Source organism: Ascidiella aspersa, chromosome 3, assembly GCF_963924565.1.
Source record: "Ascidiella aspersa chromosome 3, kaAscAspe10.2, whole genome shotgun sequence".
Taxonomy (NCBI): domain Eukaryota; kingdom Metazoa; phylum Chordata; class Ascidiacea; order Phlebobranchia; family Ascidiidae; genus Ascidiella; species Ascidiella aspersa.
The window spans coordinates 25,227,732-25,254,607 of record NC_139449.1 but is presented as its reverse complement, the minus strand read 5'-3'; the positions used below and the strand labels follow the sequence as shown (position 1 = coordinate 25,254,607).

General features: G+C 35.5%; 2 protein-coding genes across 2 annotated transcripts; one reads left to right on the top strand and one right to left on the bottom strand.

Moving 5' to 3' along the window:
• Positions 1–1,841: 1,841 nt before the first annotated feature.
• LOC146161092 (DNA topoisomerase I, mitochondrial-like) lies at positions 1,842–12,493 on the bottom strand. Its single transcript, XM_083385706.1, has 20 exons — positions 12,375–12,493; positions 12,176–12,244; positions 11,560–11,678; positions 11,247–11,286; positions 11,130–11,167; positions 10,979–11,057; positions 10,587–10,622; positions 10,228–10,387; positions 9,933–10,054; positions 9,695–9,817; positions 8,974–9,161; positions 8,280–8,424; positions 8,038–8,181; positions 7,295–7,480; positions 7,008–7,076; positions 6,761–6,875; positions 6,414–6,544; positions 4,683–4,856; positions 3,554–3,624; positions 1,842–3,060 (listed from the first exon to the last, which is right to left on the bottom strand). The coding sequence occupies exons 2-20, from the start codon at positions 12,230–12,232 to the stop codon at positions 2,958–2,960; spliced, it is 2,100 nt and encodes a 699-aa protein (XP_083241832.1). The 5' UTR covers positions 12,233–12,244; positions 12,375–12,493; the 3' UTR covers positions 1,842–2,957.
• A 3,853-nt stretch (positions 12,494–16,346) lies between these two features.
• Positions 16,347–26,746, top strand: LOC146161091 (protein NDRG2-like). The gene is made up of 12 exons (XM_083383943.1): positions 16,347–16,553; positions 17,933–18,059; positions 18,222–18,342; positions 18,699–18,761; positions 18,845–18,905; positions 19,180–19,266; positions 19,900–19,956; positions 20,219–20,325; positions 20,457–20,619; positions 20,942–21,029; positions 23,257–23,367; positions 25,899–26,746. The coding sequence occupies exons 1-12, from the start codon at positions 16,467–16,469 to the stop codon at positions 25,979–25,981; spliced, it is 1,155 nt and encodes a 384-aa protein (XP_083240069.1). The 5' UTR covers positions 16,347–16,466; the 3' UTR covers positions 25,982–26,746.
• Positions 26,747–26,876: the final 130 nt, after the last annotated feature.

Sequence of the window (26,876 nt, the reverse complement as noted above, 5' to 3'; positions counted from 1 at the left end):
GACACTGGGGTGCTGTGGGTTTATTCCAGTGCACTTAACCCGTTGTCTTTTTAACCTATAAGTTAACCTTTTTCAGCACTTACAGTGCACAACACTGAAATCTGGCAATACGTTTTTTGCCCTAAGTCGGTAAAACCTAAATGTTACAAAATCATACTTCTTCCACACATTGACTGTTGGCTAAAGCCTGATAGCACATTCGCCTGCCACACGACAGCTCACCAAATAACCGGGGCATCGCCGTAACACAAAACTGCTGTCAAAACACGAGAAACAAAGGCAAATCGCGAAAATCGCGGCGCGCCGCCTTTTCGGCACAATTTGTCGTCGCACCAAACCCCGAACTGATCCTGAAACGATGGCAAACGCCGAGCATCCCTCTGTAGAGGCCCCGCGAGATAGAAGCTGCCGGTAATGCGAGCCCGTCGAACGGTTGCTAGCGACGCCCGTATCGAAGCGCGGTGCAGTGGCGAGCGCTCGCTGGTATTTCACTCTCCGCCTTTCTCCCGGCTGCGCTCGCCTGCGAGCGAGCAGGTTAATTATAAACCGCGCCAATCCCAACGCGAAGCACCCGTGGGCGAGAAATCGATGGCGGCCTGATGGGGCTCCTCGATCGGACCCGCTACGCGTCGTGGCACTTTCCGAACATTGAGACGATTTTTTTCGAAAGAATATAATTACCTTGATAATAGATTGCAAAGCCAAAAAGTTCGAGTAGATCGACATCATCTTGATTATTAAGACGTTTCGATACGGGCTTGTAACATCTTTAGTTAATGTACATTTTACAAGCTAGTATCGAAACGTCTCAATCAAGATGATGACAATCTACTCGAACTTTTTGGCTTTGTAATTCATTATCAAGCTGCATTACAGATCCGTGCATAGTGTACCCAAACATAATTATCTATTTTTGGTACAATGATATGTGCGAAGGTTTTTTATTAAGGCCAGTCGCGATGGGCTGTGTAAATTTCAGTAGTACCATTAAAGTTAAAATAATTGACATCTCGTTGTTAGGCGTATTCGGACCATAATGTGTTTTATACTGAAGCAAGTTTTAATAAAAACGACTGTTTATGTTGCCTATATTTTTGAATTTATTATCTTTAGGTTTTTGGTTCTGCCCATGTAAAATTAAACATATATGAGAGGTTAGGTAACTGCCGACTGAAGCTTTGGTTTTGATAAATACCCATTAGCAATAAAAGTTCACTATGTGGCGATCGTTTAGGTCAATTAGAACGTCAGAACTGCTGACTGAAGGCAGACTTGGACAACTAGATAATTCTAGTTTTCTAATTCATTGAACTAGAGCAAAATGCAGCTAATTTTAATTCTAATCTAATTTGTGAATTGCTTGTTTGCTCTAATTCTAGTTCTAATCTAATTTGGATTTTACCAAAAATGCTACTTTGTCCAATGGCATTTTTAGTCTCTCAGTTCAAACACAGAATTTCAATTAACATTTTCTGGTTGGAACGACTTGTATGTAATTTTTACAGGCTAAAAAGCATAAAAAGGCATACAAATTAGCACACACATATTTACCATTCACGTTCTTATAAGAATAAATTGTGATTAAATTAAATTGGTTGTAAAAACTAAATGTGATTCTAGTTGAAATTTGATTTTTTAGGAATTCGGTAATGCTAATTCTAATCTAATTTGAAAAAAACTCGAAACGATCTAATTTGGAAAAACTAAAATGCTCTAATTTTAATTCTAAACTAATTTTAAAAAGCTGAAATAAATCTAGTTGTCCAAGTCTGACTGAAGGTCGTCATTAATCTAACAACTAACAAACAAACAAAGACACCCGTTCACGTTTGTATGGGTAATCTCGCCAGTTATATATTGTACACACCCATAAGACGCGAAACAGGATTCGTACGTTGCGAGCAGCACACTGTGACGTCACAAGTCGATCTCGTGACGTCAAAGTTGGAATAAAAGCAGGAATTTTCCTAAAACAATACACACGAGAGCTACGAAGAAAAACGACGCTGCCTTTTTCGTAAAATATACACAGAAAGGCGATGCAATATACGAGGGGTGACTATTTTTTTAAACTTGTTTATTAATTGTGAAATCGCGTGTGGTTAATATTAGAAATCACGATATCGCATTACATTGAGTTGCACGAACAGCGCTAACGATTTTTATAGTGCTAAGCAGTGACAACTTTATACAAAATGCACAAAAAACGAACGTAACAGATAGTGGCGCGGCAACCGAAAGTAAAACCGGTCCTTCATATTTAAAAACAGATAACAAAGTAATACACGAATTTATATTTCTTCAAAAACTTTACGCACAGCACAGGTGGATGGGCATATGAGCGAGTGTTTCACAATGCGATTATCGGGTTTTGCTGCGCATTGATTCCATTTCGAGTAGTACGAACCGTTATTTATGCAAGCAGCAAAAATAAAACCAGTTGCTATTTTGACGAATAAATAGATTAAGGTTTCATTTATACACAAGGTTCATTATAATTAGACGTTAAAAAACAATTGCCTATCGACGAATCCGAATGAAGGGATTAACAAAAAAAAAAAATTCGAGGGCGCAATAAGGAAGGAATACAAACTTCTGCTTCTGTTTAACAAAAGTCACAAATAGGTCGCGTTATGCCGAACAACGTAACGATCAGGATTAAAATCGCGAACGCGTAACGTGACCAAACTACTTATAAGATTTGCAACTGGCACGATTGTAGCACAACGGCGACACCACGCGGAAAAAGAGAAAGAGGACTGACGAACGAGGAAGGCTATTCACACGTAAAAGCAAACGCAAAAATCCTTAAAACCGTACAGCATGTGGTACACGGCGGGACGGGCGGGCGAGTTGTCTTCTGCGTCGACAGCGCGATGCTGCTTGGTGAAAATGTAGGCGGGGCGATTCGCTTGTAGGAACGCAGTATGACAGGAGGATGACGTTTGTGTGTCGCATCAGAACTCGTAGGTATCGTCGACCATGGCGATGGCCCAGGCGAACTTGTCTCGCTGCGTCTTGTTGTACACTTTCTCGATGGGCACTTCGTACTTCTTGCACCTGGCGAAAGAAAAGGGCAGTGAGCAAAGGTTTACAGAAATATGTCTTAAAAATCCAAGGTCACAAAAAGGTCAAACCAATTTTGACATGCGTGTATAGCAGAGTTGAATATATTGTAATTTGTAATTGACGTAATTAATTACAGATTTTAATGTAATTGTAATTGAGGCATTTCCATTTTGTGTAATTTAAACTGTAATTGTTTTTTGCTAAAATTTTGGCTCAATACATTTGTATTGAGAAAATCGAAGTTTCAATGCCGAAAATTGTAATTGATGTAATTACAGTTTTTATTGTATTAGTAATGTAATTAAAACATTTAGGGGAGTATTAATGTAATTGATCCAAATCTTGTATATAAATTTTAATAGTTAAATCATTTTTGGAATCTGTGTCTAACTTTTCGACACGCGAGAATAGTGGTACGCAGCTTAAAGTTTTAATGTCGCGAGGAGTTTGAAGTTAAGGGATTGATTCGATTTTTTGGACGTACCACGATACGGTGATTCTAGGGTCGAGGTAGTTCAGCTTGGACGTTCCGAGTGCGATTTCCTTGTTTTCCTCCTGCAAAAACAGCAAATATTAGTTATAAATTTCCCGGTAAGTCATCTAACCGAGATACAAAAACACACATTCTTGTAAAATGATGAAAAAGCGAGACAAAGAATGTCTGAACCAGTTTAGAAAAAGGGATGTGATAATAAAAAATAGAAGCGAATCAGTTAAATGTGCCCTTTTGCAAGGTAACTTTCTTAAACTTAACACTAGTTCAGGACCATACTAAAGGCAAAGTATTTAACAAGAACAAAAAAAGAACTTTTCTACAAAAAAATGTATTCCTGTTAGTTTAATTCTGTAATGGCGTCACAAAAAAAAAAAAAAAAAAGTTAAAGTAGTGTTGGTTTGGCTTAGATGATGGGCAGTTTTTGGAAACCCGGTTGTGTACGTCATTTTGTTGCAAGCGTTCGTTTCTTGCCTAACCAGGATAATGATTAATGACCACGAATTTTATTTACAAAAAACAGGGTGAACACTGAGCAGGCAACAGTGTTTTCGACCAGCTCAAACTGCGTCACTAAATTTGTAGAGACAGTCCAGGTTTAACCGAAGACAAGGAGTTTAACTTCGGTGCGGGCTACTTTCCTCTAACTAGGCCGGGTTTTTTTTTTAACTTTTTTTTTACCGCAGACGTTTAAAAAATATTTTTGCTTCGCGTGGATCAGTGTAGGCAAGGAATTTTAGAGATGACGTCACAAATTGGTGTTACAATACAAATATACTTTAAAAATCTACTAATTCCAGTCCAAAAATGTGAAAGCGCAATGGAGTATACATAATTAAATATACATTCAGTGCAAAACGTTTTATTTTTAATTTAACACTTTTCTGTAAAAAAATATTAACTTTTTAAATATAACCTAATATTTCAATTAAGGATTCATGGACCCCTAAAACTAGTTCGTATACCCCCAAGGGGTACATGGACCCCAGTGTAAGAACCCCTGAGCTAGCCCCTTCTTACAGACGACAAAGTTGATCGGGCCGACTGGGGATGGCAATAGTAATAGGTTTTTCAAAGAATGTCAAATAAAAATAGTTGAATAAAGTAAACGGCTGCTGACCTTGTCGGTGGTCTGGACCTCGAGCTTGATGAGTTGTTCTTGGAGGCGTTCGACTCGCTTCTTCTTGTTCTCGTAAGCCTTCCGCTTTCCCTCGGTCTTGCTGTGCTTGTAGTCGGACTTTGCGCTCTTCACCGCCTGCTTCGCGTCCACGATCTCGTCCTGCTTTTTCTGAATCTGGAAAAACGAAACGTATACTTTAGGGTTGTTCAAAAAAACACTTTTTTATCAAATTTCAGTGGGGATCCCCTGGAATTGTTAGGTTGCGTCTAAAAACCCCACAAAACAAATCTGAGCACGTTTGGTTCAGTATTGACCGTGCTACGTCAATTTTAAAATTCAGATTTCGGCTAAAATAAACAAAAAAATTATCCTCCTCCTGAAAAATCTTTATTTCTTCTTTTTTTACATTGCTTTGCAATTGAATAGCTATAAATAAATCTGTTTTACAGTAAAAAAAATGAGTAGTCATGGTACAAATGTCACATTTCAACAACATTTGTTAGGCTGTTTTGTATGAAAAATGGCTTTTTAGCACATTTTTTTGAACTTTAAATAAGTAATTGATATAATTGTGTGAAGACTAAATGCACTATTTTATTAATTTGATGTCATGTGTGCTGCATCTACTTTATTTTAAAAGTTTTAGCCATTTTTCATATAAAACAGCCTAACAAATGTTGTTGAAATGTGACATTTGTACCATGACTACTCACTTTTTTACTGCAAAACAGGTTTATTTATGGCTATTCAATTGCAAAGCAATGCAAAAAAAGAAGAGAAAAATTTTTCAGGGGAGGAGAATTTATTTTTTTCAAAAACTTAAATCTGAATTTTCAAATTGACGTAGCACAATCAATACTGAACCAAACGTGGTCAGATTTGTTTTGTGGGGTTTTTAGACGCAACCTAACAATTCCAGGGGGTCCCACTGAAATTTGACAAAAAATTGTTTTTTTAAACAACCCTAGTATACTTGTTACGTGTTAAGTACTGTACACCAGAGTTCAATTACAATTACAATTACTCCCTTAAATGTTTTAATTACATTACAATTGCATTAAAAACCATTACTAATTACATCAATTACACATTTTTTTTACAATTTTCGGCATTGAAACTTGAATTTTTTCAATAACAATGTATTGAGCCAAAATTTTAGCCATTACAATTACCGTTACACAGAATGAAAATGCCTCAATTACATTACAATACAATAAAACCTGTAATTAATTACACCAATTACAATTACAAATTACAATTGATCCAACTCTGCTGTACACATGGTTGTCACATAAAGTTTTATGAAAAAATGCATCGACATTCAAAGACTTTTCGAAAAACACAGGGTTTTTCAAAGACTTTTCAATGCGCATATCATTTTTAAAGACTTTAAAAGATTTAAAGACTGTTTGCCTTTCTTTAACGCGGCCCCTTAAAATTTTTGTTTGCTTTGCGTTTTATTGTTAATTAAACTCTTTTCTTTAAACAATTGATTATTTCTTAAATATACACTATTCTTTCAGATTGGCCATGATGTACCACTTTAAATTAGTTCACGGACCCCCAAGGGGTCCATGAACCCCAGTTCAAGAACCCCTGGTTTAGACCAACCAGGGACATATGTAATCAAATATTGTTTAAAATTAACTATTGAGGCAGAAAGCATAACTTTAGTTTTGCAATAACAAAAGTTGAGTAATATTTGACTTGCTGTGTTTATCCTTAAATTACCTTTGCATTCATTCTTCCCATTTGCTCGGAAAAGTTCTTCGGTGCAGCACGTTGATGGTTACATAAAATGGCAACTGCTCTGTTTGCTCTGTTATATGATAGGATTCTCGAAGCAACATTCTCGTCATCAGCTAAAAGATGTAATATTTGAGTAAAAAAGCAAACCAAAAATAAAGAGAAATATTCTTTGCTTCAGATGCAAAACTTATTTTGAACCACAAAAAAAGTAGCTAGTTATAGAGTTAAAGGCATTTATAACTAATAGATATAGTAAGAATCACATTAAAACATAACTTCTGATTATAAAATACTTTCAAACAAGAGTGTCATATTTTTAAGAAACTTACGATCTGTGAGTTCAAGCAGCTGATTCTGCAACGTTATGGAAGCGTTGTAGGTCCTGAATACCTTGGCAGTAAGGCCGTCCATAAGACTGTTGAGGTACTTATTGAGGGTGCTAGTCTGTAAAAAGAATAATATCTCTTTGACATTCCATATAAAAACTGGGGTTTACACAGCAAAAGGGTTTGTAAAATCAAATTAGTAAACATAACCACATTTTTTTATTATATTAAACAAATTTAAAAAGCTCACATTAAGTCTGTCGAACAAGTCATCCGGTCCTTCCTTGTCTTCAACAAAAAGTGAGAGGTTCTTGAAAACCTGTCCAAAAAACAGTGACATTTTAATTAAACAAAAACCTGAATTGCTATGACACAATGTAGAGCAACAAGTAGTGACTATACTATACTATACTTTAAGCATATATCTCAAATAAAGTTCAACTACATCTTTGGTTGTCTATCCCATTTAACAAAGTTGTGGCTTTGAAAGTTAGTTATAGTTTTAAAACCACAATGTCAAAGTAAAGATGAACTTACTTGTTTGAGCACTGGAACTTTGTTGTAGTATCGGATGCTGTCTTTACCCAAGAAGTCGAACTCAACCACATAGTCCTGGTCGTCCTTGTGCTTGTGCAACTTGATGTGTTCGCACCTGAGCGAGCAGCAACCAACCGTATCGGCACCTTCCCCGTCTTCCTTTTCGTTTCCCGCTCTCAAGGCAAGCTGGGTTAAGAGGTTGGAAATAACAGTAAGAAATTTAACATGCAACACAGTAAGGTTTTAAAAAAGGTTTATAATTGGTTTACATATGGGTTAAGGAATGGTGGATATTAATTAATATTTTTTTATCTTTGTAGATGTCAAAATCATGAACAGAATATTGCTCTGGGTTAAGCGATTATGATTATATTTTGGAAAGGTGAATTTAAATGTTTTTTCAGAAGACATGATTTTACGCAAAATTGCAGGTCGTTTGTAGACAATTAACTTAAAAGTTTGTGATACACTTATCACTTATAGAATTTGGATAATGACTTAAATTCAAGTTACAGAGATCCATCTAGCAAAAGGGGTTTATCACACATTAAAACCAATACCACTCAGTATGACAATGTAACCACTAAGTATAAAATCACACCCTTTAAATTTAAAATAGGGAACCTTAATTTTCTGCAACAGCAAAAATTGACAGTGCTTGTTCTGGCCTTATCTTATGCTGAAAAAATGTTTTTTGCAATGAAAATAATTATCCCACATACTTAACCAACATATAAATTTACCTTGTCAATGAAGTAAAGTGCAACAGCTCTTTGTCGAACCATCATTTCTGGGCTCTTAAGGTCCTTCATGTAGTTCTCTCGGATTTTGCCAACTTTCGACTTTAGGTTCCTGGCAGTCTCATACTTCTGCCAATCTTTTTCACCCTAATAAAACCAATAATTATTATAAGATGCGTTGCAGTAGGCTTTTTTATTGGGTTTTCGATTCCTCCTAAAAAGTTTTCAAATCAAACAATGCATACCTTAATTCTGGAGTTGGGATTAAGCATGATGTACTTGTTTTGGCCTTGAACATTCTCTGTCCATGACACTAGCCAAGTGACGGTGTTGTCATGACGAACCTCCTTCCATCTATGTCCGGCAGGTGGTTTGGGGATGCTGGAATTTCTATAATAAACATAACAATTAGTTAAACAAATTATTTAACTGGTCATAATCTTTACAATGACAAATCACAAGTTGCCTTAGCTGGTATATACTGTACCTTAAACTGTTACAATCAACAATCTGACTTATATTCTCATGATTTTTTATTTGCTTTGTATTATTCGCTATATGGTCATGAACATTTCCCTTACAAGTTGTATCATCAAAGTGAGCAAAGCCCGTGCTATTTAAACTATTTCTGATATTGCACACATTTTTAACTGCATGTCCCAAAGGATAATTTTGCAATTATTTTTAATCATGTTATTCCAATTCAATACATATCTATAAGAAAGAGAAAATTTAAAATTGCCATCACAGTCGCTAGAAGTGTAAATTGTTACTATAATAAAACCACAAATAAAAACAGACTTTTTTATTTTAAAATACTAAGGATGCATGTTTTTCAACTGGGTACTAGCACCATTACCAATCAACCACAGTTTGAGTAGCACTTTACTAAACTGACCAAAGTGACATTCTATATCTCTGTAAAAAGGTGGCACATACTTGCTACAGTTTATAATGATTTCTTCTGGTACTATTCTCTTTTTGAGCTTTCCCATCTTTGGATGGTTGCCACGGCCACGGAAGAGGCCTGGGGGTTCAAGTCGGAAGTTTCCAATCTTCTCTTTATGGTGATCCCAATCACAGAAGCCATACTCCTCAACCAAACCTTCATTCTTCTTTTTTTCTTCCTGTTATTTGACAGAAGGTTACAGTTAAGTTTATTCATTCTTATTTGAATGAAACAGTCCACTTTAAGTATTTGGATAAAACCCTAATGCACATATAGCCAAGAAACCTGTTTAAAGTTGAGTCAAATATAAAGATTATGCTTTTAGATACAACATACTTACTTTTTACTGTAATAAAATCAATTAAATATGTTATTTCTTTTCATTTCTAATTCTAAGCAAACAATAATATATTAGAAATCAACTGATCTCTTTTTTGGACAGGTAATGTAAACTGATTTTTTTATATACCTGAGATGCAATAATAACTTTGTAATGTTGAACATTACAAACCAAACACTATGTTAAATTAGTCTCCCATGAAAATAAAGGCAAATGATAAAATCTGAAGTTCAATAAATGTAAATGCTAAATAATATTTTAGTGGTAAAAAGCCAGCAAAAAATGTGGATCTAATCACTGAACTTAAATTAATTATTAAATGTAAATCAAATCCCTTTTTCATAAAAATTTTAACAATAAGTTGTGCAAACCAATTTTTCTTCTTTGGACCTTGCTTTTCTTTCTTCACTTTTAATTTTGAAATATTCACATACTGCTGAAAAGTTACACTTTCCAAGATCGGTGATGATACTTTTCTCCTCAGATGACATCGTCTATCCAAAGCAAAATACTGTTAAGCCAGGTACCAGAGAATACATAATACATTTCAAATTATAGATTGAAAAAAAAAAAGTTTTATAAAAAGATACATTATATTCTTAATGTTACCTTTCTCCAGTCACCAAAGAAGTTTTTATTGAACTCTTGTTTGGTAGTGTATTCATGATCAAGCATTTTGGCGTAAAACGTCATAACTTCTTCAGATTCTTCTCGGAGTTTCATAACCTTACCTGTCATGCAACAACATTTAGCAATAAACAAAACAAAGTATTTAAAGTCATTTTAAATGAAGTCAATCAATTGTCCTAAAAATGGTCGAACAATTTCTATTTTGCTCTGAAAAAAATATAATATACAAACAAATAGTACTTCTAAATCTATGTATTAAGAGACTCTAACTTACCATCATATTTGAAGTTAATGTGATCTGGCAGGGGCTCATAGTTAGGGGGAAAGACAGGGCCCTTGTGCTCTAGGAACTTCCACTTGGCAGCACTGTCCTTGTTCTGATCAGTCTCTTCCCACCACTTCCACTTTTCTTGGGGCTCTTCCTTCTTTGGTTTCTACAAGATTTTATTGTTTAGAGCTCAAGAATTGAAACACTAAAATATTAATTGAAACCAACTTTATTTAAGAAAGTAAAGTAATGACATGAATTTTAAGTATGTATATAACAAATGCAGTAACACAACTAGAATTGTCATGAAAATTAAAACTTAAACTGTATTAACAGACTTTTTTAATTTCCAAAAACTGACAAACCTTGGTTGGACTGGCATCTCCCTTGTCACTTTTTTTCTAAATAAAAAAATAATGTAAATTATCCCAAAACAAAAGAGTATTTACTTAAGTGCAGGGAATTTTTGAGGCATTTATAGTAACAGACTGACAATTTAAAGCAGGATTCACCAAACTACAGCTTGCGGGCCAGATTCGCACCACTGGGTTAATTAATCCAACCTGTGGCATATTTTTAATGAAGATAAGTACAGTTGAAATGTTTTTGGATGCAATTATAAACTAAATCAAAGTAATAAAGTTAAAAATAAAGTTTAACAGTTGTCCGGCCCCAGCCCCAGATGGTCAGGCCTTACAGTAATCCGGCCTTTTATGAAAAAAGTATGGTGACCTCTGATCTAAGTTTAGCTGTTTACCTTTTTTTGCTTTATTCCATTCTCTGCTTCACTGTGTTTTCGTTTCTCAGCATGTTTTTCTTTTTTTACTTTTTTTTCTCTGGATAGTCAGAAGTCAGGTTACAGTATTGGGTATTTTCTAATGATCTTAGTTTACAAGAAAGTTACTTACTTTGGAGGGCCTTCTGTTTCTGAATAGCGCTTGTCTGGCTATAGATCAAATAATATTTTTAAAGTTTTAAGTAAAGTCATAAAAAAAGACAATATCAAGAAATGTAAATTTACTTACTGATTTAATCTCTTTCTTGATTTTCTTGACTTGGTGGCCACTAAAAGAATATTTTAAATTTAAGAACAAGAACAACATAGTACTATTAATAACAGGTACAAATTCCTAAACTAAAAATTAAAAAAGAACTGCTTTCCTAATTTCCCGAACTGCATGAAGTTATGTCTGTGTAGCTAAAATAACAAGCCGGCCTTGTTCAGAAATTTAGCAATTTACATTTCTTTTTACCAATTATAAAAATTAATTTAAATTATTAGTTTAACAAAGTGCATTTTTTAGTAAAATATTTTTTTATAAAAAAGTAACTACTTACTCTCCACCATGATTATGTTCCTGCTTGGGCTCAGTTTTAATTCTTATTCTGTGGCCATCTGGACCGACCAGTGGCTTGCCATCAGGACCAAGAACATATTTATTCTTGTGTTTGTGTTCCTAACCAAAAGATGAAACACAGGGTATTATGTGATGCCTTCAGTATTTTAGCACAGGTTTTTAGTTAACTGCTGTTTCAAACATGGTTCGAGTCTAGAAGGTTTTAGTGTTGAAACGAAAATCCAATCTATCTTTTCTGTGTTTGCCAAAGTTATTGCTGTGGAACAATATGGGTAAAATTTGCAAACTGGGAGAATAAATGCAATAATACCCGACTCAAACACAGACCCTAATCCAAATAATATGCTTTTATTTGTTAATTATTTTAATGCATGTAGGATTCACCACAATATGTAACAACTTAACAAGATATTTAGTCTGAATCCACAGCTAATAATATAAGGCAGTCATAAAATGTTGGTCAAGAGATAACAGAGTTTAGTTAAATTCATATTGGCATAGTATGACCCAACTACAAACACGATACCATTTACATTCATTCTAAGAATGTTGCAGTTTATCCTAACAAACCATAATTGAAAATATGTTTTGCTTACTTTGCGCTTCTCTTTGCGTACTGTGGATGATAAACCATTTTGTTCAACTGTCTCCATTTCAAGAATTATCTAGAAAAAGTACTTATAACGTGTGGTAGACAGACAAACTACTAAAAAAATCACGTTACAATTACAAGTAACAGAACTCTATAAATAAACACACTACTATTTTAATAGAATGTTACTATATTTTACTTACCTCCAACAAGAAGTTGCACGCCGAAAATTTGGTCTTAGGAAATCTAAACGTGTCAAACTGTCAGCATTCAACGTTCGTTCACGCCAACCGAATGTAAATGGCCGACGCTTTACACAAAGAAGTACGCGCTTGGGAAAACTGCGCATGCGCACATACTTAGTCATTTACCGACATCAACCTTTTTCTCTATGGCGGCTCTAAAGTTGAACAAAGGGGTGTTAAAAGTTTAGTTGGCAATCACCCGTCATTTAAACTGTCGTTAGCGAATCATACCTTTGCTTTTAGTCATTTTGGACCAGGTTTAACATCGCAAAATGGAAAACTTAGTTTTAAACGGCACATAAACTTTTTATACCTATTTTTACGAAATTAGACTTACACGTATTTAATCTATTAAATTAATAACGACAATTTACTTGAATTATACGTAACAATATGCATTATTGGTAAAACACAGGTTTTTAATAGTCTAAAGAAGTATAATTCGAAAAGCATAGTAGATGTACCACTAGTACCAGCAGGTGGTAGCATTGAGTTCGAAAATATTGGCTTCAAGCGATAAGTTGCAGACAGTTGGGCGTTTTGTGGGAGTGACTAGAAGGAGAAAACTTTGCGTTAGGTGCTTAAAATTGTTTGCATAGAACTTGGTTTTGTTTATGTCGTGAGGAAGCGTTTTTCTCTAAGTAACAATCAATAATGCTGATTTAGGTATGAACGACGGGCATATGTCGTGCAGTCATTATTTGAGTAGGAGTAGGTTATTCAACGCCCAACTTGAGTGACAAGTTTATTTTTACCTTAGTACTAAATGTTATATAACGTGAATTAAGAGGCAACATTTGTTCGGTGTACATCCCTGTCGAGTTGTCAAAGAAAATGAGAAAGTGTTTCTAAATTTTGTGCGCTACTTTCTTATTGGGACTTAGACAATGATTGTAGAATGGCTGCCGGTGTTTTCACAAATACTGACGAACAATTTTACCCTAAATCGTTGCTATAATTATGAGGGCGACTTGCATTTGTAATTTAGTGCAATTTTGTTTCGTGTTTACAAAACAATTTATAGGTTTTGCTCGTACGATGATTTGCTAAGTGCTTCATCATTCATCCCTTGTTACAGGTTTAAATTTTCTGTTCTTATCTGTGTTGTGCTTCCTAAGATTTATTTAAGCATTAAAACTCTGAATTAAGTTTATTTTAGTTGCATTGCCGGTTAAACGCATTATCATACCGACTGCGCAGCAAGATAGTGCGTGCTACTATGACGCAGAAATATATCATCGTGATTAACATTGGTGTGACGCCGTAGCGCACTGCTTTCATCCGCTATCTAGTCGAGGCATTTAATACATAAATATGTGCGTACAATGTAGTAATGACAACATTACATGAAACAGACCGACTGAGTTTTAGGAAAAACTATTTTTTTAAAAAGAACGTAACAATTAGAAAAGCTGCATGCTTCAGGTGAATGGAGTCCAAGCCATTTACAGTGATCATGTAAGCGGAAGTACTCCGTTAGCGTTGCTGCCAGCTGTTGTGAGGTTAATCTCCGTTTCTCTTTGGCCGCACCATCTGTCGCCGTTCAATTTGCCTCTGCAGTCTGCGATTTACCCGCACGTCTGTTTTGCGTTATTGCTTTCAGTATCAGCGGAGGATCGATAGCCGACATGCTATGCTTTGTAGGGAAACCTTTAAACAAGACTGTGGTGTAGGTGTAGGCCTACTGTATATTGATACATTTAGTCTGGAGATGCAAGTAAAAGCAAACTTTGTGAAGTTTAATTACGCGATAGCATATATATTGCGACCTTTTCAGTCTTAATTTCAATATTCATTGCGATTTTCCCGTCTTAGTTTCGTAATCTGAGTAAGTAACTGTCGGTTAGGCTTTTTCGGGATATTTTGAAACTTTAGTATACAAGAATAGGATATCTCAGCAAACGGAGGTGTTTTAGTACAAACAGGTTTATTAGCTGTGGTAAAAGTAAGTCGAAACGGTTCGGAACGGCGTTTGGGTAAACCAATTTTTGCACATCGTAGCCTACTTGTAACAGGCCATGTCCCTTTGTCATCAGGCCATCCCACCATATCCTTAAATGCATTTAAACTAGGATTTCAGTCGTATATTAGTAGAATATGTAGGTTTCCTAAAACTTAGCCTATTTTAGACCGCACGTTATGACGTAACTTTGTGAAGGCATCTCTGGAATATGAAGGGTGGCAGTATAAATGTTACAACCCAAGTATATAACATTGCCGAAAAGGAAATAAGAATATACAGATTCATGTAGGGGTTTATCTTTTAATCAGTCTAACAATATTTTTTTGTTTGACAGCTTCTACGTTTAAACATTTGTAATCATAGAGTTTTTAAGTTTAGTTTATGTAAAGGCAGGCGCGGATCTAGAGATTTTTTTTTGGGGGGGGGGGGGGCATGATGTAACTTCAAGAACACAATTACAGTGGTTTTAAAGTTTAAGCATGAAGAGGTGTTACTTTAATTCAGGGGTTCTTAAACTTTTACCGCCGACCCCTAAATTTTTTTTTGCTTTGCATGGACACCGGTAGGCAAGAAATGCTCCAAAATGACGTCACAATACAAATAGATTTCATAACTCTGTTTATTTCGCACCGCAAAATATGAAAGATAAATGGAGTCTAACTATACATTCAGTGCAAAACCGTTTAATTTTAATTAAAGTGTTTTCTTTGAAAAATTAATTACTTCTTAAGTATACACTATTTCTTTAATAAGGCCTTCGTGGACCCCCTAAAACTAGTTCACGGACCCCAAGGGGTCCATGGACCCCAGTTTAAGAACCCCTGCTTTAATACAACAGCTACATTACAAAGCTGTAATCGAATCATGCGCAAAGCGAATATCGCCTTTATACCCTTAAATATGCCAAAACGTCATTTTAGAGGGTTAAATAAAGGCGCATGCGGTACCTTTGGGCAAAAACGATTTGATTTAAATAGGCTAAACTAAGACGTACTATAAACCTAAATCAATAAAAAAACGCAAAAAAAGTGAAATTACTTAGTTAAAATAGACATAAAAATAGTTTGCCGGCGGGCCATGGCCACGTGCCCCCTGGATCCACCCTAGTGTATTGGCACAAGAGGTATAATTAAAGTGTAGCCTAAATCTTAAGGAAATTTATATCCAGTGTAAACTTTTTTTTAATATTATTTTTATTTCGTGCACTCTCGTTGCACACAAAAAACTGTATCACGAACAAATTAAGAATCTCACTCCTAAATATTAAAAAACCTCCCAAAAATATCACGGCACTTGAAAAAGGCCATGGAGTGCCATGTATAGGGGCCACTGCTCAGACTAGCTGAAAAACTAAGCTTGTAGCCCATGCATGTGCGACAACCCTTTTAGTTGCTTAGTATTAGCAGAAACTTCGCGTTGGTGTATCGATGTTGTTTTCTCAGAGGGGGAGGGGGCAAGGTCATGTTGGGTTTCTAAACATTATTATCGGAGACCAGCTGATAACAAATGCGCAACTGCAGTCCCAGCCTATCGCTAGCCCCGTCTAGCAAAAGCAGCGAGGGTGGAGGAGGCTTGTCTTGTACGTCGCTCGAGGTTTGACTCCTAAATTGGTTTCACTTGAGCGCCGTCGGCCAATGAGAGCTCCGCGCTGTTTACGATTTTCAGACCTTGTTATGATCCTACGTCACTGAGTCATCGCTCGTTCGCTGCACTCTTGGTTTCAGGGAGAAATTTCGAAGCAGCGAATGCAGCGTTTCGCCTAAAGCGATTAGTTGCACATTTAATTTTCAAACTCAGGTTTTGCTTGTTGAACTGTAGCTACGCATAAATTAGTCAACTTCAGATAAATGCCTACTGACACACTAGAAGATACTACTATAAATATGTCCGCAGCGTCAAATAGATTCATGTTTTTTGTTGGTACAATATAAGAAGTATGATAACAATCAAAAACACTAATAATAACATTCCTATATCTTTAATCACTATATAGCAATCCAGGTTGCTTACCGCATATTGAACTGCCGTAAAACAAAACTTTATACTTTTGCTGTTATCATTAAAAAGTCCGTCCTCACAGAGATAACATGGAGCTTGAAGAGATAAGCATTAACATGGATAAGGATAATGCTGATCATCACCCATTGCTTGACAAGCATGGCTCTCAAACACAGGTAAATTGTAAATGATTGATGTTGTATAGTAATTTGCTTAAATCAGTATATTTCCTTAATTTATAGATATATTAAAGTTGCACACTTCTGAAAGGTTTGCACAGCGTATTATGTTAATATTTGAACTTGGACCAAAATTTTACCCTGGTATCCTAATTTATCAACTATCTAAGAAAATCAATGCAATTGTTTGATATTTATTACCTTTTAGTTTTTATTCTTCATAATTTATAAGTAATGTCTTTCTCAGGATATAGTATTGTATACATAAGCGTAGTCATTTGACTAATGTGAGGTCTAAAATCAGGAAACCATGCACAAGGTGCTGAGGATTCTATTTATATACTGGGCATGCATTCAGTCATTCAAAGCAGTGCACGCAGCTGGCTTAGAAACACACTAATGGGAAGTGCTTTATTGAGAAAGTTTGTTGCAGTCTTGGCTTGTTGCTATAAGCACATGAAGAATCATGTTGCTATAAGCACATGAAGAATTTTACCTGCGTTATTGTTGGACTTTTAGAAGTTATTCATAATTATTATACCTGTAAATCATGAAACTTTATGAAATGAGTATTAGGTTAATTTTCTCTTGGATATAACCTACAAGAAAGAAAGAAGTATTTATTAATGGTTTAAATACAGGCAAGCATACTGGCATCCTAAAAATGTAGCTTTCGTTTATTTTAATAACTACAATTGCTTGCAATTCTGCAACTTATTAGTTTGTGTTCTGCCTATCTATTTCTACATTTAAAAAATCAAAAATGTTTTTTTTTATTGCATAACTTTGAATTCGATTAACCTTGAAGAAAAAGCGAATAAATCAATACAACAGCTATGCATAATGCAGTAGAAAGGCCTAACTTGGTTTTGTCTGCAAAGTTGCCTGTTTGGAAAGTAAAGTTTACTTTGGGAGACTAAGAGTTTTGTTTTTTTTAAACAGTTATAAATTTTTAATCCCAGAAGTTATAGTAAGTGTAAGTCTGTCAATCTAAGTTGAAATAGATTCAATAATTTTGCTTGATCATGAGTTATAAGCAAATGAATGATCGCAATGATGAAGATCATATTGACAATAATGTTGTTAAAGAAGCTGTATTTGAAATAGAGGTAAATTGTGAATGCTGATCCACTAGGTAGTAATTTTATTAATAGCATAATTTATGTCCATTCCTATGACACTCCATAGTCTCATTTTTTTATTTTTTATTTGACCAGAGTTCCGTAATACATTTAATTGACCAGAGTTCCGTAATACAACTTTACTTGGATTACAATATAAACCAGAAGGAACTCTATGTGGCATATATAGCATTTTTGGCTTCTGCAAGGTGGTAACTTAATTGTGTATAATAAAACAGTTTCATCTCTTGGCAGGAAAACTATATCTCCTGTAACTACACAGCATCCAACGGAATGCACTCAACCAAGTTGCATGTAACAGTGCAAGGAAACCAGGACAGGGCCCACTCTATTGTCACATTCCATGATGTTGGTCTAAACTGTAAGTGTAATTTATGTGCGTTATCTGTACTGTGTGGCTTGAAGTAACTGACCATTTTCCCTCGGTTACGATTCTGCCTCATGTGCCTTATATAATTTTCGCTGTTAGATCAATAAAATCGAAGAATACTAATAATTATTATTCAACCTGTTACTTTTGAAGCTGTCTCCAACTTTGCTGCCTTGCTGAATAGTGAAGCGATGCTTCCACTTACTCAAAAATATTGCATTTATCATATCGATGCTCCTGGACAAGAAGAGAGTGCATCCCCGCTGCCAACTGGGTAAACAACTAAGCATAAATTGGTATTAAATTAGGTTGAACTATATATATATATATAAATAAAAAAATCATTATTTTCTATGAAGAAAAAATATCTTAGCCAAACATTTTAAAAATAGATAAATTATTTGTCATAAATTTAGAATATCTCTGCTGCTGTTTGCATTTAACCTTAAGTAGTTTGCTAGTATTTTGCGCTTTATTTTCAAGTATTTTGCAACAAGGACCAATGTTTTACTTTAATCGGGGGGGGTTAACATAGAACATTGTAAATATTTTAAAACAACAGTATGTCCCATTTATCATTTTTAGAGATTATTAGTTATTGGGAACTTATTTTGTTGTATACTTTTGCAGTTATGTGTACCCCTCCATGGAGAACTTATCCGACATGTTGCCTAATGTGTTTTCGCATTTCGGGTAAGCTTTATGACAATTTGATTTTTCGTATGCCTATTTAATGTACTCACTGCTACAAATTTTTTTCTCTTTTAATTTTTCAGTATTAAAAATGCTGTTTGTTTTGGTTGTGGTGCTGGAGCCAACGTTTTTCTTCGCTTTGCAGTAAGTTGTTAGCTAGGGTTGGTGTTTTGTATTAATGTGAACTAACCAAGCGGTTATTACATTTTGTTTATTGATGTTTTTTCGTTAAGTTGTGTATTAACATGTTGTTTTTATGCTTATAGCAGAGTATTCCTAAAACGCTTGAAACTGTTGATTTTAATCACCTCTGTTTTAAATGGATTTTTTAGATATTAAATATAGATATTTAAATTTGACAAAAAATGTATTTTGTCAATCCTAATGACAGTACTTAATACAAAAAACCAACATTTAGATGAAGAACCCCAACATGGTGGAAGGCTTGATTGTGGTAAACCCAACTGTGGCGACAGTTGGCAACCTATCATGGATTGGAGAAAAGGTAAAAACACATGTATTTTAACTGCTCATTTTTATGTTTAATTTTTCACATTTTGCAAACTGCTTTTAGAGTGCAGTGTGTCAAATAAAAATAAAAATTTGTTAAACTCATTCACCCACCATGTAATTGTTAGGTTTCAAGTAAGCAACATATGCTAAAATGTTGTTACCTTGATTTTAGTAAGCTGATTTTTGTTCTTAAAGTCACTAAGCACGAGTGATGCCTGCTTAATATAAATTATATGGTTAAATACCTAGGGAGATGGTCACCTAAAGGCTGAGCTATTCCTGGGGGAAAGCACAAAAGGTTCTCCTGTCTATTAATATAAAACAGAGGTTGTCACACATATCTTACTGTATGAAGTTATAGCAAAGCTTCTGCTTTTGGATTAGAATTCTTTCTAACCCTGTGATACAAAGTTTTTATTGCACCTGATTAACCAAGTGTAGTATTGCTTTTAAAACTTTACTTTGCTTGTTTACCGCCATTACAAATATTTGTGTTGGATTTCATGACTGCTGTCACGTAGTAATGCCACACCCCCCGTTTTATTTACTTTCAGGTAGTTACAGCCATATCAAACAATACAATTTTACACCAATTTGCGCATAGTTAATCAGCTTTCGTTTTTAGCTAACCAACATCACTACTCCTTTTGTGGACCAAATGATGAACTACCATTTTACCAAGGTATGTCAACTTTGCATACTTACCAGACAAACTGACCATTAGCCCTTTACGTAAGATAAATTTGGTAACCGATGATAACAAACAATTTGTTAATAGCCTGTTTTTGAAAAAAAACTTTTGTTGTGTTGTTTGTAGATAGATTTAAAAACGTTTGTTGTGGTACTAACTTAGTTCTTCCTAGTGTTTGTTAGGCTAAATAAACTATACTAACAAGCTTGTATCAAGTTGCTTTGTGTTATACTAATAGTGTATCTTGTTTTAGTCGGAAGTGGAGCTTGTCAATCAGGAATTGCTGGAAAATCACCGCAAACATTTTAAGCAGTTCATGAACGCTGACAATGTAGCTGCCTTCTTTAAGGAGTATGAGAGGTAATTGGATACCTAACTTGCACTTGTTTACAAAATTGGACATTGCATGTATATTTTCGTTATGATTTTCTACATAACCATCAGTATTATGAATTTAACAGCTATTAACCTATTAAAACAACCATGTTTAGGCGTGATGATATCAACCTGGTTCGCTCCCCGGACCCCCAACTTATCAACAAAACGACTCTCTCCTGTCAGACACTCATTCTTGTTGGCGATCTATCACCATTCATTGACGATGCTGTGGAAACCAACACCCGTCTTAACCCAACCAAAAGCACTTTCTTGAAGGTAGATTTTATTGATAAGTTGTATGTGAAATGCAGAAAGTGTTTTTCATTTATTAGGTTGTGTTAGAGTTGAACTCAGTGCTTCTGTTTGTTTTGTGATGTACTGCTTATTACATTTTAATAAATCTCAATTCAAACCATGTTTTACTTCATGGGCTTCAAACTTACAACAAAAAACATGTGCTTCGAGTTAATTGGTTTCATGATTAGATCCTGCAATAATAAGAAAGCCATCGGTTGACATCTGATATGCATAGTTTTAAAGAAACTAAATTCTCCTTCTGAACTAGTGTATCAATTTTATTTTAAACTGTATTTCACAGATGTCTGATGCAGGTGGAATGATGTTGGAAGAACAGATCTTCAAGTGCGCAGAATCCATCATCTATTTTCTACAGGGTCTTGGGCACAGTAAGTTGTCTATTTTATGTGTTTTTAGTAGTTCCTGTTTTCTAAACATATTTTGCCTTATTTTTTTTTCAGTATCGTAGACTAACTTTTTGCCTTTATTTTTCGCGTTTGTCACGAATGTAAGCAAGTTGAACTATTTACGTGACATCCGCTATGAAACCGCGAGTTTTTGTTGTTAAGTGGAACCAAGATATTAGGCGCAAGTTTCGTTTTCCCGCATAGCAATCTTGCCCAATAAAAGTGGGCGAGTAAAGCTAACGCGGAAGCGGGTCGTCCTACTTTCATAAGGCTAATGTGGGTCATCTTTTGTCGGGAATGTATACTATCTCATCAGCGTCTTCCACTGAGCCAACTCACACTGGCTATCTATAAGTTTGTAAGTTACCAGGAAACCGATTTGAAAACGGTGTAAAAACGATTTGGGAAACGGCCAAGTAAAAGGCCCTTTGAAATTGAAGGCGCCCTGTAGATTGGGTTTGCATGAATATTTTATAGACCTTTGCTAGGGTAAGGCGTTCGTTCTTTGCCGCTCACCTTCTGCGCCCAATAATTGCTTGGCTTGTTTAAGGTGACCTTTAAATAAACCAGATCCTGGGCAAACCTTTGACAAGTAACTGGCCGGGAGCCTTTTCTGTCATCCTATGCCTTAACCCAAAATCAATAAATTGCTGCTGCGCAATCAATAAAGCGCAGTGATTTGGGGTACGCGGAACAAGCCCCTCTGTGAATTGTGATTTAGAAGACGTCAATTATAATTGTTTCACTCTGTTTTCAAGCCCGTATTTTTCCGCTAAAACAGCTATTTATATAACTGGGAGGCCAAGCAGTATGTACAACATGTATCTGATATTATTACAACAAAGGCTACTATCTGATGAAACTGTGTCCTAATATGGTTTAAATTTCGCTTGTTAAACTTTGTCAATCTAAAGGTAAAAAAATTGTCGAACTAAACTCTATTATTGTTTGCATTGCAAAGACCTTAATCATCGGATGCGGGGTTCAGGTAGTAAATAATTTTTAGTCATACTGTCGTCCTTTGCCAGTGTTACCTTGTTCTGTCTTCTCGTCAGTATATAGCCTTTTCCATTCGTTCTGTGATAAAAGCATCATCGTTTCGTGACGTATGTGTCTGTTTGAGCATTGACCATAAGTACATCACGTATTGTGTTGGTTTGTGCTGTTCAGTGGCTAAGTGGTCGTGCTGCTGTTACTTCTACAAGCCTGTGCTTCGTAGCTGTACCACCTAAAAAGTAGTCATAGTTGTAATTAGTTCACTATAAAAGTCGCAACCCTCCTAATGCTATTCAGATTAAACTTATGAAAGAAACCGATATCATAATGCTAGAAAAGTATGTTAATTGAAACGGAAAATGTGACACTGGCCTGCACTTTCCGCCAACTTCAACCGTGTCGAAAAAGTCAATCATGCTTATAATGCAAAACTTGAATTTCGTTTTCAAAACTGCAGCCATCAAACTGAAAATCTTGCCAAAAGTATGTCAGGCGTTTACAGAGCGTGGCGTCCTTATCTTTTGAGACGGGGCTAATAACGAACCTTGTTTGCTGACGCAATTTGCGTGTGTACCTACACAAAACTCCTCGATAAAGAAAAGGGTATTGCTGGATGGCTCTGTACGACCCCAAGTAGAAAGAGAACAGTTTTTTGAATGCGCATGTTCTCACTAAATTTCATACAGTGCCTTCATACTACATAACAACTATATATTTTTAATTTTATTAAAATATATTAACGAAACTTTGAATTGTCCTTTCATTTTACACGTGCTAGTACACGAAACAACACAAACGTTATTCGCCTCGTTTTAAAGTATACAGCGAGTACATAAATGTCAAAGACTAAATGCAATTAAGCTTTAATCGGTTTTATATGTTATAAGTTATATGGTGTATATGGTTTTCGAAATCTTTCCAGTAAACCAAGGAACGTTACAAGTGTGGATGAGGTCAAAGTAAAAACTACAAATTTAAGGTTAACTCGAGAATGAAATTGATAGAAAAGCTACCTATAAATACCTCTGCTCATGGCCCTCTGAATACTACGTGGGGCAACCAAGGAGGTCGAGGGCCACGGTTTTTAAAAAACATGCTTTAAATATGGACCACTGCAATTCGAAAGTGTCGATTACGACCGCCGTTAACCCAATGGCGTCGCTTTGTGTGTTAAAACTAGCTTGCCCGAAATGCAATAAATGTTTTGTCTTAGTTCCCGGCGTGATGATGACGCGCCTTGCTCGCTCCAGGACGATCTCGGCTTCGTCTGGTGGATCTGATGGCGACACCAAGCGGATGCGCACCATTTCATCGGGATCCACTGGTGGGTGCTAGAGAGGGACATTGTCTGTTTTGCGTTTTACAGTGATAGAGTAGATTGGCAGTGCAACTGAAATATACTATTCGGCCAGGATGAACGCAGGAGAGAAATAAAATATATGTTTTAGTTTATCGAACTGTCAATCTGTTACTTGCTATAGTAGGACAGTTTTGTACAAAAATTACTCATTACCATTTGAGAATAAACTGGTGAATTGTAACATAGATAGGTATTTCCTCTTTGTAAGCATAAATAAAATGTCGAACCTGTAGTAGATCAAATAAAAAGTTCAGTAGTTTTTAGTTAATTATTACCGATTCGACGTTTGTATGTGAGTGTACTCTTGGTTGTTCAGGTTTAGTCTAAGTTGTATTAGGTTTATCAGCGGATGTTGCTGAAATCTAGAGTAGCATGTCCTTATGCTTAATGTTCCAACTATTGACTTGACAGTTGTAGAGAATGCGTCTGTTAGCGTCAGTGAACCAGTGTTGAAAGCAGAAAAGGGACTAGTTCGATCCTCTTTCAGCTGTGATGGTAGTTTGGAGCAGCCGATTCAGCCTCAGTAATCTACACACGCCCAGTTAGCAAGATGTTCCAGTAAATTTTGCAGGTAGTGTATGTGTAGGCCAGATTCTAACCCTACTATTTTTTGTCCGTTGTGGATTTTGTCGCGCTGCCAAACTAAACATTTGTAAAATAACTCTGATAAAGTTTGTACTTACCTAAATGTTTATTAAAATAGCTCATCTAGTAACGTATTTGATTCTGCAACGTTTCAAAGTCCTACACAGGCCATCCTTTTTAGAATGAATGACATCGAACTCTGTTACATACCGAAATGAGTTGAATGTATTAAACATATGTCTAAATCAGGGGCGGGCAACTTCTCCAGTCGGCGGGCCAGATATGGCCAAATGAAGTACTTGGCGGGCCGGATTAAGTAATGTCAAAGCTTTCATGTTTTTTCGCATAATAGAGACTAACTTTGTACTCGTTAAACACGGCAACACTATTTCGCCGACTTAAAGAATAAACTAACTACAAAGTCAAAAACAATTAAAAATGCACATAAATCGTTTACAAAATTAAAAAAAAACTTATATCAGCTTTTTTATAATTGACGTTATGTTAAAATGTTATTAAAAAAGTTTTTTTTTTTTAGTTATATTCAACGACATTTTAACTGTGTTATATATACGCGAGCTTTCAGAATTAACGACCCTGTCCAAGTTTATCGCATTAGGCTCAGCTTCGTTTTTGCATTATACAGTTGTTTATTTCTGATTTAGACAAATGTATTTAACAGTATTTGCTGTCTTTTTTCTCTTGACAACATTTTCTAAAATAAACAGCGTCTTTGTTTTCTTCGGCAATTTATAGTTATTTGACTTTTTGAAATGACAAAAATATCAACTATAGGGATTTCAACGACGCCAATACACTAATGCTGTTGTTTAAAATAATCAATGTATTTATAATGGGTCAAAATTTTGTCAAAAAAAGATATTTTTAGGTCAAAATTTCATTTTTCGGGTCAAAAAATAATCGGCCTACTGATATTAGCGAAATTATATTTATCTCTTTTTTTTTATTAGCGAATTATATTTATCTCTTAAAAAACATTCTTTATTCTCATTGATGTGCAACCGGAATAATTTGTTTTTCAGCATTCGGATTTTGTTATTCAAAAGAAAATACTGATTCATGCCGATTTGAGTGAAAAAGTACTTGGGCATTCAATCCTTGTTAAATTCGCGACACTCCTTCTCAAACTTACGTTTCTGGGCAAATCCATGAAAAAATATTTTTGTAAAATTCTAAATATAATTTCAACCCAAAACAAAGCCTCTAAAAACACAAAAAAACAAAGAGTCAAAGAATAACTAACAATCTTTATAAATTGACGTAGTAAGCAAGTAGTGGGGTATTGTGGCAGAATGTGGCCGGGCCACATTATCATTTAAGACCGGAAACTGTCTGCGGACCACTTAAAATCTCGTCGCTGGCCGGACCCGGCCCGCGGGCCGTATGTTGCCCGCCCCTGGTCTAAATTCTAAGTAAAGTTTTTTTACCGGAAATTTACTATTTTTAACTATTTTTCTTTTTACCCCAATTTCCGTGGCTCCCAACCGTTTAAAACTTTCGGCATCCATCGGAAATAATAGAATGATTGCCTACCAAAATTTTCGTTAAGAATTTTTATATAATGTCATAATAAGCAGAACTGTAACACCACACATCAACTCTAAACGATGTAGGAAAATATACCGGTACACACAGTGTTGTAAGAGGCTTACCGAAAATCGAATTCTTAAAGGTTTCCAAATACCGTTCGGCATCCTTGGGCATTAGAAATTGCACCACAGGGTACCGCGAAACTCCGATTGGGAACCACTGCCCTATTTATATTATTCTCATTGTTTTTGTTCTATCCCGAATATACCATGGCCCTAAAGTTAATCATTATTTTTTACACCGAAAATTTTACAATGTGCACAAACCAGGGGTAATATAACATCTTGTCCCCTTTCCAGGTGCTTCCCCAACTCACATCCCTTCCAACACGGCTATCGACCACTCTGACAAGACCCAGCTCGTCTCACCCCCAGTATGCTAGATCCAACTGTCGCCAACTTCTGGTTTTGTGCGTCCAACGCGCGTAGTCCCTAAAGGATTAGACTCTGAGCTTTATCGTATGCTTTTCGAACTGTTCAAACTGTCATGTTGTAGCGCGTGCGACAATTTAAAATTTCTGTACAGCGAGTGGAAAATCAAAATCTAATTTTGGCTTATTAAACCACTAGAAGGTGAAAAATCAGTTAAGTCCCTGGGCGATTTACGTTTTCGCGTTCAAATTGCTTCTGGCCAGTTTAAAATGCCTAGCCGTGCCAGTAGTGTCGTAAGCAATTAGTATACTAATGTTGCTATTGAGCGTTGCCTCCAATTCAAAGAATATAATTTTCGCAATTATTTTATGTGTTTTTGTTGTGTTTGTTTTACTTTTAGGGCGTCTTCAGCAATTCTGTACAAAAAAAGAAAATCACCCGTCTTTCGCTATTACCATTTTTTTTTAAATATTACTCGGCTGTTTCGAACGACTCAAACCTCTTTACGTGCTGCCCTATTAACTCGATAAAAAAAACGACTGTCAAACAACAAAACGCTCACTTATTGATGTTAAAGTTCAAGTTATGTTTAGACGTTGGCGCGCTTGTTTTACTCGTACTATCGCCCCTCGTTGTACAAAATAAACTGCTTGGCTTGTGTTAAACTACGTACAACGGCAATAAATATTTTTGCCCATGGTTTACAAACCTTAGTTTAAGATTTTTCAAAGTACAACTTTTTTCGAATATTGTAACTATACTGACTTTCACTGGGACGTTTTTTTTGGTTTGTTCCTTTTAGTTAACCCTTCTGTACAAGTGTTTTCCAAAATTCGTACTCTGTACCAGACATAAAAGGATGTATTTTTGGGGCGACGAGCAAATTTGCTGAACGGGCATGCTTAT